At 36.0% G+C, this 17,733-nt stretch overlaps 1 protein-coding gene across 2 annotated transcripts in view; it reads right to left on the reverse strand.

Moving 5' to 3' along the window:
- Positions 1–1,712: 1,712 nt before the first annotated feature.
- TBC1D22A (TBC1 domain family member 22A) overlaps positions 1,713–17,733 on the reverse strand; it is a 111,294-nt gene continuing 95,273 nt past the window's right edge. For both annotated transcript variants that reach the window (XM_026677657.2, XM_026677656.2), the window contains exon 13: positions 1,713–4,852. In XM_026677657.2, the coding sequence (XP_026533442.1) occupies positions 4,724–4,852 (129 nt within the window). In that variant the 3' untranslated portion in view covers positions 1,713–4,723. The remainder of the gene's footprint in view (positions 4,853–17,733) is intronic.

The raw sequence follows: 17,733 nt of genomic DNA on the forward strand, positions 1-17,733 counted from the left end.
AAGTAGTGTGGCAGATATTTGCATTGGTGGGTGCGTTCACTCCTCTTAAGAGAGTTAATTTTGGCCATCTGCACCTCAATAAATCAGTTATACAAGTATCCCCAAAGTGTGATATTAGCAGCCCTTGTTTTTCATTTTGATGATTTAAAGCCATCCAAAATTAATAATAATAAAGTTTTGGACTGAATGAGGGTCGAGATATGTCCAATTTTGGGGTCAACATTAAAATTGCTACCCTATCATAATTTTTGTTTGCTTTTGGACCAAGAAATCTGAGTTTTTGGCTAGATTGTTTTATACTTTTCAGTGCCTGCCACAATATGGAGGTTATGCTAGGTTGTTTTGCTCCAGTTTTATTCTTTTTTTCTTTGTTTGGTAATATTCCAGCAGAAATTTAAAATCTCAGAAGATATATATTAAAAACATAAACACCTAGATGAAATACATATATCAGAATAAGCTTCTCAGATATTCCTTTAACCGTCAGACAATAAAAAAGCTTGTTTTCCAGAATTCTTCTTCTTCAATAAATCCACACTTTCTGCAGACCTCCTTGATGTGACCCTGCTGGTTAATGGGCACGAGATAATTTGAAATTGAAAGACTACTATCATTATCTTAGCCGTAGAGATACGTGCTATCAGTACACTGATTCTTAATAAACAAGGTTTATAAAGTGAAATAATAAATCATATGCATGAAGAAAGCCAAGTAAATGATTGTTATTATTTTCTCCTTAGAATTTGATAAACCCATATATCTCCTTTGATTCTTCTCTGCAGGGCTCCATGCAAAGCTGGATTAATTTATTATGATTTCTGTAAAATGTTCTTTTAGCGGAGAAAGTCTCCAGTACTTTAATAAGAAAACAACCTCCCCAAAAAACATTTTCTACAACAATTCATATCAAATATGATATGAATCAGTAGTTGCAGTGTGATTGCAATGATAAGACAATCAAAGGAAAACAGTGTCCTTTTCCACATACCATTTTGCCAGCGTGTTTTATGTTGTTTTGTTTGTTCTGAAGGGCACTTAAAGCAAAAATCCCTAAATGAAAAGGATCTTTACAGAATAGACGTATAATCTGTACAGCTATTATAAAGGAAGGTTACTGAATGACAAAAGAGCTGGGTGAGAAAGGAATTGGGTAGAATTTGACAAAAAACACACTTTAAAACTTAAAATCTTGTTCTTTCACCTGGAGTAAATCAATACTATCATCTCATTTTTGCAATATTCAACATGAAGCCATATTTTTCCCCTTCAGCCATCTAAGACCTATTTTTTTTAATTCTTAAAAGCCTTGTGAGACAAGAATAGTTATGTAAAAAGGAAAACACATATAAGAGTAGTTATAGTTCATTAAATATGCTTTTAAAGATATATTGCATTGCCTCAATTGTATGAGCAAAAATGAGAAACACAAGGTCAATATTTGATGTCAGTCCTGAAATCTTACCATTATCTCTGTGGCTTTGAAATACCTTGGTCTCTCTCTCTTTCTCCTAGTAATGTTTATGTACTTGGCAGCATGTACATTTAAAATCCAAATGGATTTTGTGTTCATCATACAATCATTTACCATTAAAATAATTTCAAAATCCTTAAGATTTCCTCTATTATACCTAGATATTTTGACATAAAAAGATGTATTCATTTGAAATATTTATTAGTTCCAAAAATTATATAAGACACACATATACAAAATCTTGGGTATTAATTACATTTTATTGATGTAATACAAATCTATGGGCTTTTCCATATGAAATTAAAGACTAGTGCAACTAGTTTGTTATAGTATATTTGAGATGTACAGGTGATTGCAAGATAGTTGTATCTTTCATATTTTATATTTACATATTTAGTACATTGTTTTTATTTACATTACTAAGCATATACTATAGATAGAAATTGTTTATATGCACTGTACATTTAATATCGCATTTATGACAAGAGGACTTTAAGCCTTCAATATAACATTACAGATCATGCTAAATTATTGAATTGTTCCAATATCTTTTCTATGTTAGTAAATCTTAAATGGAAGAATATTGATATTAGATAGCAATTCAAAATTTTAACAAAGGGATGTAAAAGTGGCAGAAATATTTTTTCCATATAACAGCTGGTTGGGATGGCAACTTTTCCTGAGTTATACAAAGAAATCAAAACACAATTTCAAGGAAAAAAAAATAAGTACACAGAAAATCTACCCTATGGCCAGAGTGGTATCAGCTGTCTTAAATACCCCCCCTCTTTTTTTTTTAATAAAACAACATTGGAGGACAGAGTATTCCTTTATTTCTGATGTACTCAAGTTGTTCTTTTTCACAGCATGGAATATTATTCAGTTTTGAAGAAGAAGCAATAATGATTCTAACAAAGCCTGAAAGTCATATCAAATGGAATTAACTTTTTTTTTCATTTCTCCTAATACATTTAACACAGACCCATTTTACATAAGAGAAATTCCTATGCATATTATACAATTTAAAAAGTACAAATCCATGTGCTCTATATCTTATTTTCCTTTTTTTAACGATTCATACAATTTTCCCTCCCAATGCATTTCAGCTGGTTTGTTTGTTTGTTTTTCCTTTGGGGGGGGGGAGGTTAATTTGTTTTATTTGACACAACCTGACAAATTAAAAATAATAATGCACTGAACTTTAAAGTGTCCTTATGTTTAAGAAACCTTTAACCCTTGTGGCTAAGAATCTCCCTTTGCCTTACAAACATAGCTGGGGGTAGGGGAGGAAATTCTGAAAAAACTAAATATTATTTCCATTATATAATTAAATACAAATATAAATACATGGAATACATTGACTGTGAATGACTTTGCATGGTAGATTAGTAGATGGGTGATAGGATTAGAATTAACAGAGATACCTTAATAGAAAGGGATGGCGTAATTCCTCACTAATGTAGCCCCTTCAGATCAGTATTGACCTGGAAGCTCTCATAAATTATATCCTCTTTGTGACTGTGCGTCTGTGTTACAATAGTAACAGAACTACTCTGCTTTGTTCAATAAAGCTGTTAAAAGGCATGCATTTGAAAATGAGGAACTCAAGTGGAATTGGAATATGTTTCACAATCATATAGCCCAACACAATCCGAATGCATAAAACAATATCAGAAAGAGAATATGGCAAATGCTCCACTGAACAAAATATCTTTAAACAAGAAACTTTTAAAACATCTGTGCAGCCTATGAAAGGCCAGAAAAAAATAGTGCTATTGCCTGTAATTATCATGTATTTTGGCATCTATCCATACAGAAAGGAAGTCAACACATACAACCACACTAAGGCATTCAAATAAAGACTTAAAGGCACACTTGAAGAGCTCCTAGTATTATCTTATTCCATTTATGGTTCAGGACTTAGTGAAGATATGAGTGATAAAGAGGTTTTCATAGATCATATTTAACAAATCTGGTATACTAGAAGCATACTGGTATCATTGCTACTTTTGCAATAACCTTTCCTCTATACAAAGACCAAGAACACTTGGTTCAGTCCATTGTATGCTAGATATACAGTCTTAAAGAATAAATCACTTTTTGCTTAAAAATATATATTGCAGTGGAAACATTAACTGCTTGAATCTGTTAAATTGGATGCTTCAAAAGATTAATGATTGGTGAATATTTTAGAAAGCCAAATCATTTATATTACTAACAAAGTCCTTTCACTGAATTCCTTCCATAAGTTGCTGCTAAACATACACTTTTTAAAATATAAATTGGCTCTTAATTAATCAAGAGCTCTGCATGATGGTTGCAAGAGAGTACATTTGAGGAGACTTCATCAGTCCAATTTTCTAAACCTGATCAGTACACTGCAACTCCAAGCCCCATCATATTATAAATTCAATGTAAGGCAGTATCACATCAAAATATATTCTTCATCTATAAAGTAATATTTTAATTAGGAAAATGTTGAAACTAAAAGATCTACATGCACATAAAGGTTTTAAACCATTAGCTTAGTAATACATTACGGCCAACCAAACTTATTTCCTATTCTATAGTCAATATGTTTTGGAAACTCTAAAGTCAAATAACATAGTAAACATCTGCACACTGTTGAGTAAAATGTCCACGGATCTTATCTGACCACACATGTGCCGTTATTTTCAAGTTTTAAATATTGTGTTCCATAAAAATCTACTCCTGGATTTCACAGTGTAAACAAACTTTCTCTTAAAAGGAGTTAAATATCCTGGGTTTGCAAACAAAATAAGTGTGCAACAACCTCTACATGACCTCCTTGCCTAATTTATTTGCACTCATTTTCAATGCGAGACTGATTATTCTTATTAGCTTGCATGCACCTCAGACACCAAAAAATACTTCCATCAAAATATTGAACATAATTGACTAGGAATAAAACTGATGGAGACAACACAATCAGTCATAAGATCCCAATGAACACAACACACTTTATTCATTCACATAGTAACTCAGTTACCAAAGGAAAAAAGGACCATAATGAAAATAAAATTAACTTTTTTAAATCAGTGAACAAGATTTTTTTTTTTTAAGTACGCAAGATTTTCCCCAGGCCTGTACTCTCATTTCTTTGGTAATCCAATAGCTTCTTGCTCAACAGTAATATAGAAACTGTAGACAATTGTGTGCCAGCACAACCACAATATGGAAACTGATTTGACGTCACAATCAGAGCCACACTTTGTAATTTATTTATTTTGTTTATCTCTTGTAATGGTTCGGAGCATCTGCAAATGCAAACTTCAATCTGTAGGCTTCAGCGAGGAGAACACTGATATCTTCGTTTCCCCAGTGCATTGTAGGCAAATTCTGTAAAAAGATAAGTAGTTCCTTGTGGGAAGAAAAAGAGAAAGAAATCAAAAGATGTATTTTGTTAACTTCACTGGTTAATTTTGCATTATCAATCTAAAACTACAAGATTGGATTCACCAAATGTTGAGTTCTTTCTAGATATCTACAAGTATATCTAGAAAAGCACAACTAAAATACCTGTGGAGATTCTCAGTCATCCAGGTTATGGCTGTCCCAAAGGTGCTTTTTTCAAGAGGCAACTGGACTTGAGCCGAAGAAGCTTCTTGGATGAGAAGCTAAACGTCTTCAAAGAAAAACCAGAAAGTCCAATTGCCTCTTGAAAAAAGCACCTTGGGCACAACTAAAATAGCGAGCATGTCATTTGTGATTCAAGATAAAATATCCTGACAGCTTTGGCCTATCCAATGAAACTGCATGGCCACATAAATAAAGCAGCAATTCAAAGCAGAAAAAAAGCAAAGCAAATTCTATTTACGTATAAAAGAATAAAAAGAGAAACTCAATCTCATTGGGTAATGGCAAAAAACTGTTTATTTAATTAATCCTCTCTCATTTGGAATGAACTAATCCAGATCTTCCTGCACACCCAAGTATTGTTACGTGTTAATTTCATATACAACTAGAATTGATCTATGGAAACCTTATTCTAATATATTATCCAGTACTGTCCAGACAATATGGAATTATGGAATATATACTAATTTAGTGTTAATTATAATTTAGGGTGAAAGTTGACGCCAAATAACTTTGAAGGATAGCAGGTTGGAAAGTGTACAGTTTACAACATTATTATCTAACCTTTTATTTAATCAATATGCTGTACATGAATAATATTTCTGTAAATATTTTTTCCTGGATAGTTGCAAAGTATAATAGTACAAATAATCTTTAAAGATCAGTTATTGCTTCAACCATTCTTGACAAGGAATGCTGCCTGATCATTCCCTAAATGAAATGTTAAAACCAAGCATACAAACACCATCATATTTTTCTCTCGATGTAAACAACTGCTCCAAAGATAACTACATTTAAGAACTGAGAGATAGAAATCTGAAAAAAACAAATAATTTGCTAACTTAAACAGTGGCAAATAGATTTTGTTTCGCTAGATAATTCATGCTAGCTTAACTGTTGCTCGCTATCTGTTTTCTCAAATGGCTAAGCACTTTATTTCTAAGAATAAATTTGTTCTCAGGAATAAGATACAACATAACCTGTAATAATATTATCCAGACTTATTTTTAAAAACTTGAAAAGCATTTATAAAATGAATTCTTTTAAGACTAAGCCAGCTATTAATAGTTAGATATCCTAATACTGACATGGACTAGCTGTAAAAGAAAACAATGTGTCAGCTTTATATAAAAGTGGAATAAATATTAAACCAAAGTTTGAAGTAATGCCAATAGAAGTACACTACTGTGATGAACTGTTGCCATGATTTAATAATGTACAAAATATGAATGCTTTTTTCTGACATATATGATACATGCAAGATGGGTATCTCTCTAAAACGAATGGGTACATCATCTCTACTTTCATTTCACACAAGCCAACATATTACATGAGAACAAAAGTAGGGACTTGCCCGATTAGATTACCCTTTTCCCTCCGGAAAGGTGGAAATGATGGAAAAAATACTAGTGAGCACCAGCATTCTGAAAGATTCAGAATAATGACCTTCGTTAATGTTTTTGACAGATTCAAGGTCAGTTCCTCCAGTGCCAAGGAGAATGCACAGAGGAAGAAGAAATCTCTCCCGGGCTGGAGGAACAGTCTAAAACTTACAACCTTCCTTGCTAGCTTCTCCATTGACTTTCTGGGGAACCAGCAGAGAAGTTTGCAAAGCCAAACACATGACTGCAGAGCTCTCGGCCACCAATGCGAAGAGGTTTCCAAGCATATAAAATGGTCACGTGACCCCCCTTTTTTTTGGTCAAGTCTATATTTTAAAAATTGGTATAGATTTTACGGAAGTTTTATTTCTCCTTTTTTTTCTTTACTTCTCTCTCCCCACCCTACAGTGGTAAATAAATCACATTTGTGTAGCACACTGTATCATATTGATCAAGCAATCCACAAGTTTCATAGAACGTATTTTATTCTTGTATACTAAATTCATGCTGCCTTTAAAAAGGTTATTATCCTTTAGAACAATTTTATATTCTGACCTGGATTTGCACAGTATTACTTTTTATGTCCATCTTCTTCCATGCTACATTTGACAAGGTTTCCAGAATAATTCTAAGCCTCAAATGAATCAGTAAAAGCAGTTTATATAAGTGATTTCTTTGACAATTTTGTTACTAGTTGGGGAGGAAAAATACTAGCCAAAATCTGGATGACCTAGCACCAAAAATAGAAAAATAAGTGATAGTTATATTTTGACTCAACTGTCAGCTTTTTCAATTGGTCAGCTAGGACTGACAGCTCCCAAGAAGGTGAAACCAGGAAGGTGACATTTTGTCAGAGCAAACTTCCATTAAACTTTCAGCCAAAACAAGGGACTGCCTTAAGATGCAGAAAATAAAGTTAACAAATTAAGGGAATATTATTCACCATGTTAATATTTCAAAAAGGAATGCAATACTATAGATTTTCAAAGTGGTGCAAACTGGGCTAGAATTAATTAACATTTCTTTTGAGGGGCTTGTGAGAATTGTTATAAAGTTGACATTTGAGGCTGGTACTTTCCTTTGGAGCATGTCAGTTTTTCATATAATTAAGTTCTTAATTAGTAAAATGTAAAAAAAAAAAGGTAATGAAAGTAAGATTGAGCAGAAAGCCAAAAAAAGTACTTATGTCTCTAATAGTGTTTCTGCCTTCCCTTGACTTTCAGTTCAATAAAACTGAGGTCAGAAATAATAACGCCCAAGACCGGGGGGGGGGGGAATTATTTGGGTCAATTATTTGATCTGGTGAGGCAAACAATAAATAACTGTAATGCTTGCAAGGCCTACATAAGTTAAGCAGGCAGCTGGATTCTCCTACTAAATTAGACATTATTAAAAAAAAACAGTAATATTTTATAGACTAACCGAAACAGGGGACTCAAGAGGAAGTCTTGTAATTCAAATGCTTTTTAATTGGTGAAGAGAATATCAAGGATGTGTCAATAAAATTGAGTACTGACATTCATTGGTACAACAGCCTCATTGCATAGCTCTCTAAAAAGGGTGGGCATATAATGGCAAAGGCTGAATAAAAATTGAATTGGCATTAAAAGAGAAAGATTTTAATGCAAAATGTGTAGGACAGAAGGAAGGGAAAATGCGATACCTATTTATGAAAACGAACGAGGTTACTTAACGGAAGTACAAATAAAGTAAGTTTAGCATCCTGGCTTTTAGCGGAATTGTAAAACCCAGTTCTGGAAAGCAGAATGCCATTCATAGCAACCTAACTGCTTTACATTAGGTGGCAAAACAAGACATATTTACATGGATTGTTTTCCATCTTGCTGTTGCAGTGTAACAAGTTTAGCATTTAGTGAATCATAAAAGAATAGATGCAATTTTTTAAAAAAGGGCGGGGGGAGAAATGGTAAACCCCTTTTCTTCTGTCAATTTGTCTGGGGAAAAAAAAGCATGTGTCACTTTATTTCATATTATCCATTTTATACCCCAAGTTTCCCCTCTCCCCATTTTTCTTTGGAGGGTGAAGGTTGATTTGCTCTCATCGGCAATTGTGATTGAATTTGCTGCAACCAGGGCATCAGTGATTTTCGTTTTTATTTTCAGTAGAGGCTACAAAGCCAGTAATTGGCATTGTTATTCAGATTTCTACTGCAGAAAGAACCACAAAAAGAAAACAAATTTTCTTTAGAGCAAGGCTTCTACAGTGGCAGCTATGAATTACCAACCACCCCGTTTCCCCCCCTCCAAAAAAAGAATCACCGCTAAGACATTTAACCGTACTTTGGATAGCTTAGGTCACCTAAACTGCAACTGTCAGAAAATCCTTTAGAAAATGGAAAACATCTACAATTTGAAATACAGCAATTCTTGGGTGATCGTTATTAAAACAACTAAAAATCATTTGAGTAAGGGGGAAAAAGTTAATCGGAAATTCACAAATAAATCATAAATCTGACTATGAACGTGACCTAGAAATTAATTAGAATGCGCTTAGAATTAACAGAGTGGGAAGGGGGTCTTAGAGATCTTCTAGTCCAACTCACTGCTGCAGCAGAAGACCCTATGCTACTCCAATAGTTGTCCAAGACCTGATACTATTCCGAACAAAGGTTCCTTGAAAACCTCCAGTGATGAAGCCCCCACAACTTCTGAGGGCAAGCTGTTCCGCTGATTGTTCTTACTGTCAGGAAATTTCTCCTAAGTTCTAGGTTGCTTCTCTCTTTGATCATCTTCCATCTGTTACTTCTTGCCCTGCCCTCAGGTGCTCTGGAAAATAGGTCGATGCCTCTGTGACAGCCCCTCAAATATTGGAAGACTGCTATCCTGTCATTCCCAGTCCTTCTCTTTCTTAGATTAGGCATCTCTAGTTCCTGCAACCGTTCATCATAGGATTTAACCTCCAGTCCCTTAATCATCTTGGTTGCTCTTCTCTGCACTCTTTCTAGAGCCTCACATGCTTTATCGTATCTCGGAATTGGACACAATATTCCAGTGCAGTATAAACCAAGTGTTACTATCCAATACCTAGAACTGCATTGGCTTTTTGGACAGCTGCAAGCACACTGCTGGTTCATAGTTAAGAGGTTGTTCATTAGGGCATCTAGATACCTCTCAGAATTGCTGCTGTGCAGATTCCAGAGTGGGGACAATGCAGTACTTGAACAATCTGGAATGTGCCAGGACCACATATTGGAATTTCAAGCCACACACAATGAACGATACCTTCCTTACTTATTTTCAGCTTTGAAAATGCAACCTTTCAAAGTCAAATTACAACAGCTAAGTCATTTTTTTTTTTATTTTTTTTTTGAGGCATTTTAAGGAACTCATGCTTCCGGAGAACTTTTAGCAGCAGGATTTATTAAATCTGCCAATATTGTATTTTGGGTAGTTAATATGTTTTAACCCATCTTAAAAGAGTTAAATTAAGAAAAAAAAAAAAAAAAAAAAGATGAGAAACAATACATTAAATGATTCATTCCATTTATTGCACAGGTCTTATACATATGTACATTTGCTTGACAGAACAATACAGTATGTGCAATCTAAGATACATCCTATGGACAGATGAGGCTTAAAATAACAGAGAAGCAAACAACTCTTGAACTTGTTTAAAACAAGAAGAAGGTATGAATGAATCCCTTCAGGACTGTCAGAAGCCAACAACTTAAAATAACAACTAGAGCTCCAGACAGGAATACAATACACAGGGATTCCAAAAGTAACACAAAAGCGGTATTTACACACCACAACTGCAGAGGGAAATGGGTTGTCAGTTTTACAGATATCCTCATATCATCTCTTGATACACTTTACAAGCTGCCATTTGACATGCAGCCAATTTAGCTACAATATAGATAGTAGATGGCTATCTTACCAAAGGTGGTTTTGTGTTTTTTTTTAAGATAGAAGGAATGCTATTCTTGGTGGCTTGGACAGTTTTTTTTAAAGAGATATATACAAAGAGGGCAAGTGTGGAAACCAGCGTCAGCATTTCCTGCGTCGGATGAGGAGAGCATATCTTCTGTCCTGGCCACTTTTTACAGAGGCACAAATTGAGAGGCTTTTTAACAAACTGCAACACTGTTTGGTTTGGTGGCAGCAGTGCCTGAGATAGAAAGTCCATACAGAGAGTGGTGAGGACAGCCGAGAAGATTATAAAAAGCTCGCTTCTTGTTATTCAGGATCCTACTTATAAGCACTATGTGCTTAGAACTCAAAGCATTGTTAGAAATCCCACACACCCAATTCACAGTCTGTTTCTGTTGCTCCCCTCTGGGAGGAGGTTTCAAAGTATTTCCAACAGGACTACCAGATTCTGTAACAGCCTTGTTCCCTATGTCACCCGTCTGGTAAACTTGCAAGATTCATTTTTCTCGCCATCTACATGTTTACATCCGAACTAGACTGTGTTGTTTCTCTGTGTCATATATGTAGCTATATGTATAATTTTTATTTATTTATTTATTCGTGTTTATGTAGTAGAGGTGGTGACCCTTGGAGAACTGTATGCAATGAAATTTCATTATAATGTATGCCTATTAGTGTACGTTCAAAGTGACAATAGTTATTCTAAATCTAAGGATCTTTAAAAGTTTTAACCTGATTGAATTTTCAATATTTCTGCATAAATATGGCTTAAAATGAGATGTGTTTGCCACACATCTTAAAATTAGCCAAAGAGAACCTAGTTAAACAAGTAGAAATTATCTGTGTTCATTTGTTTATTAAGGAAAATGATCCAAAGCTTTGTATTTGTATTTAGCAAAAGTATCCAAACTTCTAAGACTATCAGTGTTCACAAGAACATTATCAGAGAATGCTGAACATCAGTGATATGCATTGCTACATAAATATGCAGCTTTGGATCAAGTATCTGTAGGTTGGATTAAATCATATTTATGCAAAAAGGCTGAAAATTCAAAAGAATTTCACAAACTTTTAAGCACCGCAGAATTTATATGAACCCAATAACTGTCATGTATAGACATCCTGACCTCCGAAGGGATGTTCATGTTCCTCAGAAGGGATTAAGAGAAATAATTCTGCCTGCCAAGGGCATTTGGGAAGCATTAGCTTAAGAGAAGGCTCTGTGATGGTGAGGAAAGTTAAGTACTTATCTGGCTGCAAATATAAGTTTAGTCCCCGGGAACAGATGCCAGATCATTTTATCATTCAAGGTTCAAGATTTGCTGAGTAGTTTGAAAAAAAGGCTCATGGAGACTGGCAAAAGCTCTGAGAAGAGGCTTTAAAATGGCAGTTTAACTCAAATAATTCTTTTTTCAGAGAAAATAAATTTTGTCACCTACTGAAATGGTGACAAAGGGATGAAAGGCATTTTGCATGAGTTATTACTATGTAAATTATTCAGGTATATCACATCTGCTTACATTCTGTCCCTAATTTGTAAATTTCCAATAAGGCCAGACAATTTCTATGTGAACCATCTTCTTGGAAGAATCAAAATCCTTTACCATTTATGCAGTAACCAAATTCTGTGTTACCATAATGAAAATAAGAATTACAGGAATAATGACTTCTATTTTATTTATCACTTGAGAGCCAATACACATTAGTTATCTTGCTTAGAGGTGTGTATTTTATTTCATAAACTATAGTATTTTAGATTTACACGTGGCACAGGTAAATTATCCACCGTTATAATTGTGCATGGGTTATTTATTGATTCAGTATTTAAGTTATCTCATCAACAGGTAGTCCTCAATTTATGACCACCATTGAGTCCAAAATTTATATTTTAAGCAAAATATTTGTTAAGGGACTTTGGGCCCCGTTTTATGACGTTTCTTTAGCCTTAGGCTACATGTGCCAAGCTCGCCGTGTCAGGTTGCCGTCAAGTGACGTATTGCAACGTTTCATGGAGCAGGGGTGGGCGTGGCCTGCATGTGACTCATCCAGCCCGTGGCCACCAGTTTGACGCCCCTGCTTTAGACAATTTAGCTCAGTAATATATCATGCTCTCGATTACAATGGCAATGAGTTCACTACTGGAAGAGCTGAAGAGCCAGATTTTTTGGGGGGGGGGAGGGGGGCAGTCCCATGTTACATTTTTGCCCTCAGTAGTTTAGTTTTACTTCATTTTTGCCTTAAAGATCTCCCTCACCAAGACAATCCCAGAGGACATCTCCATTCATTATGTAGTACATCTCCTGGAATGGGTGACATCATAAATAAGGTAATATTTGAATAGAAGTAGGTTGGTTAAAATGAAATCAAGTCAGTAAGCAGCGTAGGATACTTCTAACAGTGTGTGGTTCATCTTGGAATGAAGTGATTCATTGCTTTCTGGAGACAAAATCTGCCAGCTTAGAGGGAACGGCAACATGGATTTGCAAAGACTGGGGGGAAAAAAATGATAGCATGCCTACATCATCAGCAGACCATGGATCCAGTCCATTTAGGATAACTGGAATCCTTCCAAATACAACACCAGTTCGTTTATTTCTGCAGGTTCCCCGATGATAGGACTGTAGTCCAAGTTGGCAGGGCAAAATTGTTCTCCTGCTGAGTCATGCTGATAATTCATGTTCTTCTTCTTGAACATTTATATTGCTATCACATTAATGGGTGATGGGAGTTCTGTTGTGTTCAACACAAGTGAAGAAAAGTGGGAGATAAACTACCTATCAGAACAAATAGTGCTTGCTTCCTTATACCCCAGTCTAAGACAATTAGAAACAGTTCTATCAAGATAAAAATATTATAAGTTTAATATATTTCTCTCAAGGATTATGGTTTCTTTTTTTTTTTTTTAAAACAAGTTTTATTAAAAGTTTCAACAACAAACAAATCATTACATATTGAATCTTTCCCTGTCTTTCTACAATAATTTCCCCAATATTCTCATAAAACACAAACAAACACAAACAAACATAAAAAAAATCTTTTAGTAAAGTACCTTGGCCCCAGTTACCTCTCTTTGCATGGGCTAAAATAATAGCACATATCACTCTTCACATTTCTATCTTATTTAATCCATCTTAATTAAATCATTAAATTTGTATCTTTTGCCCATTCATTTATCCCTCTATCTCTTCTTATAATAAAAGAAAAATTTCTCCTGAAATCACTAATCAGAGTATGATGCCTTTCTATCCTCCCCTAAGTTAGTAAAATTAACATTCAACATAACAAATACCCAATTTGGTTCTGCTTGGTACATTCTATCCACCAAAAATGTTTAAATACATTGTATCCTCCTTTCCTTCGATATTTTATTACATTTTAAAAATCAATCATTAATAAAAACTTCAACATTTTAATTTCTTATTAAATCTTAAACCATTCTAATTTACTATTTCAAATATAAATGTTACAATACCATCTTCTGTACCTTAGCAGAATCTTTCTTACAGAAAATTATATTTCATCCTTTGTCTCTAAAAAAATCCCTCTTCTCCCATCCAATTTTAAAGCTTTGAGGCTTTTCTCCGCCTTTCCCTTTCTTTCTTCCCCCACCAAATCTTCCTACCCCCTTCTTCTTCTAACCTCTGCCTTGCTGGGATCCCTTCTCTGTTGCGTTCCCTTTTTCTCTTGTTTGTTATCATTATATTTACTTTGCATCATATTTTTCTCTTTCTCAAATGTTTTTTAGATCTTAAGTCCTTCATTTTCCTTGCTCTCTTCCTTCCTTCTTCCTTAGATAAGTTTTGGGATTCAATGAAGATGGCGTCTTCGTCTCTTCCTTGTTGTTCTTCTTCCGTTTCCATCTGTTCCATTGTCTGTTGGTAATTGACCAGCGCCATTTCTAGAAATAGAAAAGCTTTTTCCATGCCATCTTTGCAGATTGCTTTTGTTTGCTCATATTCATCCCTCAGGTCTTCAAAAGGAAAGCCATTATAAATAAATCTTTTCTTTTCTTTATTCCTCTTTCTTCTTACACCAACCAAATATTCCGAGAGAAAGGCAAAACAATCCCAAAATCCACAATTCTCAATAAATCCAAGCAAGCCAAAATTCCCCCTTCCTCTTCCAGGGTGGTATCAAACAAATAGAAAAAAAGAATCCAAGTCTATATTTTAAAGCCTTATTAAGATTGTATTTCTTTCCTCAAGTCTTCAAGGCATCTCCTCCAACAAGATCCAAATTTATATATTTTCTTTATCCTCTCCCTTCCGGCTTAATTCCGTCGGGAGGGAGAGTAAACTTTCCCTTCAGCACCTCAAAATAGCCGCTTTTTTTCTCTTGTGGAAGAAATCATCAGAAAACCATCTTTTCCAGGAATTAAATTAGATAAATCTCAAAGCCCTGGGTCGACCAAGAAGAACTTTTACTTTCAATAACTTTCTCTTCTTCCTCCTGCGCATACTTGCCCGGCTGTCAACTTCTTTGTGGCGGCCATTACGGACCGCCGCTGCACCGTCCTGGTAACAGGGGGTTCTGCCGGCCAGGGAGGGGTCTGCAACACCCCAAACCCTTCCTCCGGATCCCCTTACCTTCAGCTACCCCTGCAGGGCAGCCTTGCTCCGCACCCGTCCGGGTCGGAGCCCCAAAACGACTGGCGCGGCAGGGATCGCGCAGCCGCGAATCCCTACCGCTCTGGCCGACAAACCGAAACCCCAAGGATTATGGTTTCATAGGCCTTTCTATCTCTGAATATGAAGCTATAAGTTATTATTCTTGCTCACATTAGAGCAGACTTTATAGAATTATATAAAAGTAAAGATGTTTTGTTTCATGTTTACAGCAGGGGTGTCAAACTCGATTTCATTGAGGGCCATTTGACCTTGGGGGGCCAGGGTGGACATGGCCAGCTCGACGTCACATGTTGAGACTCTGTTTTCAGCTGTGATGGCCTCCTGCAGCCCTCTGCCAGCAAAAACGGAGCTCAGGGAGGCCTTCCCGGGCTCTGTTTTCGCTGGCAGAGGTCGGCAGGAGGCTGTCACAGCCAAAAATGGAGCCTGGAAGGGTTGCGTGCAGCCCTCCTGTGCTCCATTTTCACTGGCCAGTCCTTCACTGTTTCCAGGGCGGACCCATGGGCCAGTTCTAAGCACCCCGCAGGCCAGATCCTTGAGTTTGACACACCTGTTTTACAGGGATGCTGGCCTATCTTAATTATTTTAAATGGCTCTTCATAACTTTTTGAGTATCTGTATCACAGCGTCTTCAAAATAATTTCCATGAACCTGATATTCTTCACTCATGTATCAGGAACACAGCAAAGAGAATCGGATATAGAGATTCATAACAGGCATTCTACCATCTCCAAAAACTGAAATCCTGTTGTCTCTGCAGCTGGGGCCTCAAGAAATGTTAGAAATAGGAAAGATGGATTCAAAACCATTAACAACTGAATAGCCTGAAATACAATAGACAAAAACAATATGGATGTTAGCTGTAATATAAACACCGATTTATACTACATAGGTATAATCTATGGTTGCTAGATAACAAAAATAGGTCTAACAAAAGAGAGGTTTGAAATGTTCAGAGGCACTACAAAAGTGTGCAGAAGCACATTAAAAATATTTGAGGAATAAAATTCTAAGAGTCAGAGTCAGAAACTTGTATTTACATGAACCAAGTGATTCTTTTCTAAGCATGTTCTTTCTCTTCAGGAAGATTTATTGAAGCATTGAATATAACCATGTGAACTATTTTCGATTTTTAACTAAAATTCCCTCATATATATCAGTAACAAGACTTTCTTCTAACATCCTTCCCATGATGCAGCAAAGATAAGCATTCTCGCAGAAAATGGGAATGTTAGCAGCTACTTGTTTGCCCAGTGAATTTAAATTATCATTCTGACAACCAAGCTAGACAATCAAGCTTCACAGACATGTCAAGGAATATGAAGGCAGTTTCTGGAATATATTCCACTTGTACACTAAAATAATTTTGCAGTTTGCAGTAGTGTTAGAACAGAGAGAAACCGACCATTCATTTCTGAACAGGCTAGTTGTTTGCATATGTTCAAATAGCTGTAAAAGTCTGCACTTGCAGATTTAATAAATCTGACTAAAAATATGGAAAACTCTGCCTATGATTAATGCCACCAACTTGCCTATTGGCCTCTATGTACACTAGTAAGGCAAAAGAATAAAGAGGAAAAAAACCCTCTAATCCAGGGCAAACTCAAAGCCCAGGGACAGTCCTGGAAACAGCAAAGGACCAACCCGTGGTGCCTCTGCCAGTGAAAACGGATCTTGGGAGGGCTGTGGGAGGCTCTCCGGAGCTCCATTTTCACGGGCAGAGGGTTGTAGGAAGCCGTCGCAGCCAAAAATAGAGATCAGGAGCCTGTTTTCTCTGGCAGAGCGTTTGGGCAATCACAGGCGCTCCTGACATGAGTGATCTCGAGCTAGCCACGCCTACCCTGGCCACACCCACTCTGGTCCCCCCAAGGTCAAACACAACACTAATGCGATCCTCAATGAAATCAAGTTTGACACCCCTGCTGATCTCTTAACAGAGAACGAGGAGAAAGAGTTGTGGAGAAAAGAGGTACTGAGAAAGAAGAGAAAGCTATCAAAAAGCATTCTAGAACATCACTTTGGTAGATTTTTTTTTTAAAAAAAGATGTATTAACCTCCCCATCATTCAATTAATGTGTGGCTAAAGGAGTGGTGTAAAAGGGAAGGCTTTGGTTTTATTAGTCATGATGTCTGCAGCTGGTCCAATGTAAAACTGTACAAAAGAGATGGTTTGCATCCATCAAAGAAAGGGACTGAGTTACTTGGCATTAAATTCACAGATTTCCTGGGTAAACATTTAAACTGAACAGTGGGGACAGAGAATTAATGGATTCAGAACATCTCTGTCCCCAGCAACCTAAAACTGATAAGGATACCAGTGCATGCAAAATAGATGTTTGTGCAGGTAAGATTATCAACCTTGATGCCAACTAAAACCAAGCATTTAATAGTGAGTGCCATACCATGTGCACTAATCAAACAGGTGGCAAGAAAGTAGGGGCAGGCAGGCACAACACAGGTTATGTAGACAGGAAACACAGTGTCAGACATAAAGATCTCAAGTGCCTATATACAAATGCACAAAGTCTGGGCAACAAACAGGGTGAACTGGAACTATGAATACATGAAGGTAAATATGATATAGTTGGAATAACAGAAACTTGGTGGGATGAAACCCATGACTGGAACATACTGGTGGAAGGATACAAACTATTAAAAAAAAAAAAACCAGACTCCATAAAAGAGGAGGTGGAGTTGCATTGCATGTAAAGGACCACTATATTGCTACAGAAATGCATGAAACCAAAGATGAAAACCTCCTAGAATG

This window comes from Notechis scutatus, chromosome 6 (genome assembly GCF_049901735.1).
Source record: "Notechis scutatus isolate UNSWTSFEM ecotype Mainland chromosome 6, rNotScu1.2, whole genome shotgun sequence".
Classification (NCBI taxonomy): domain Eukaryota; kingdom Metazoa; phylum Chordata; class Lepidosauria; order Squamata; family Elapidae; genus Notechis; species Notechis scutatus.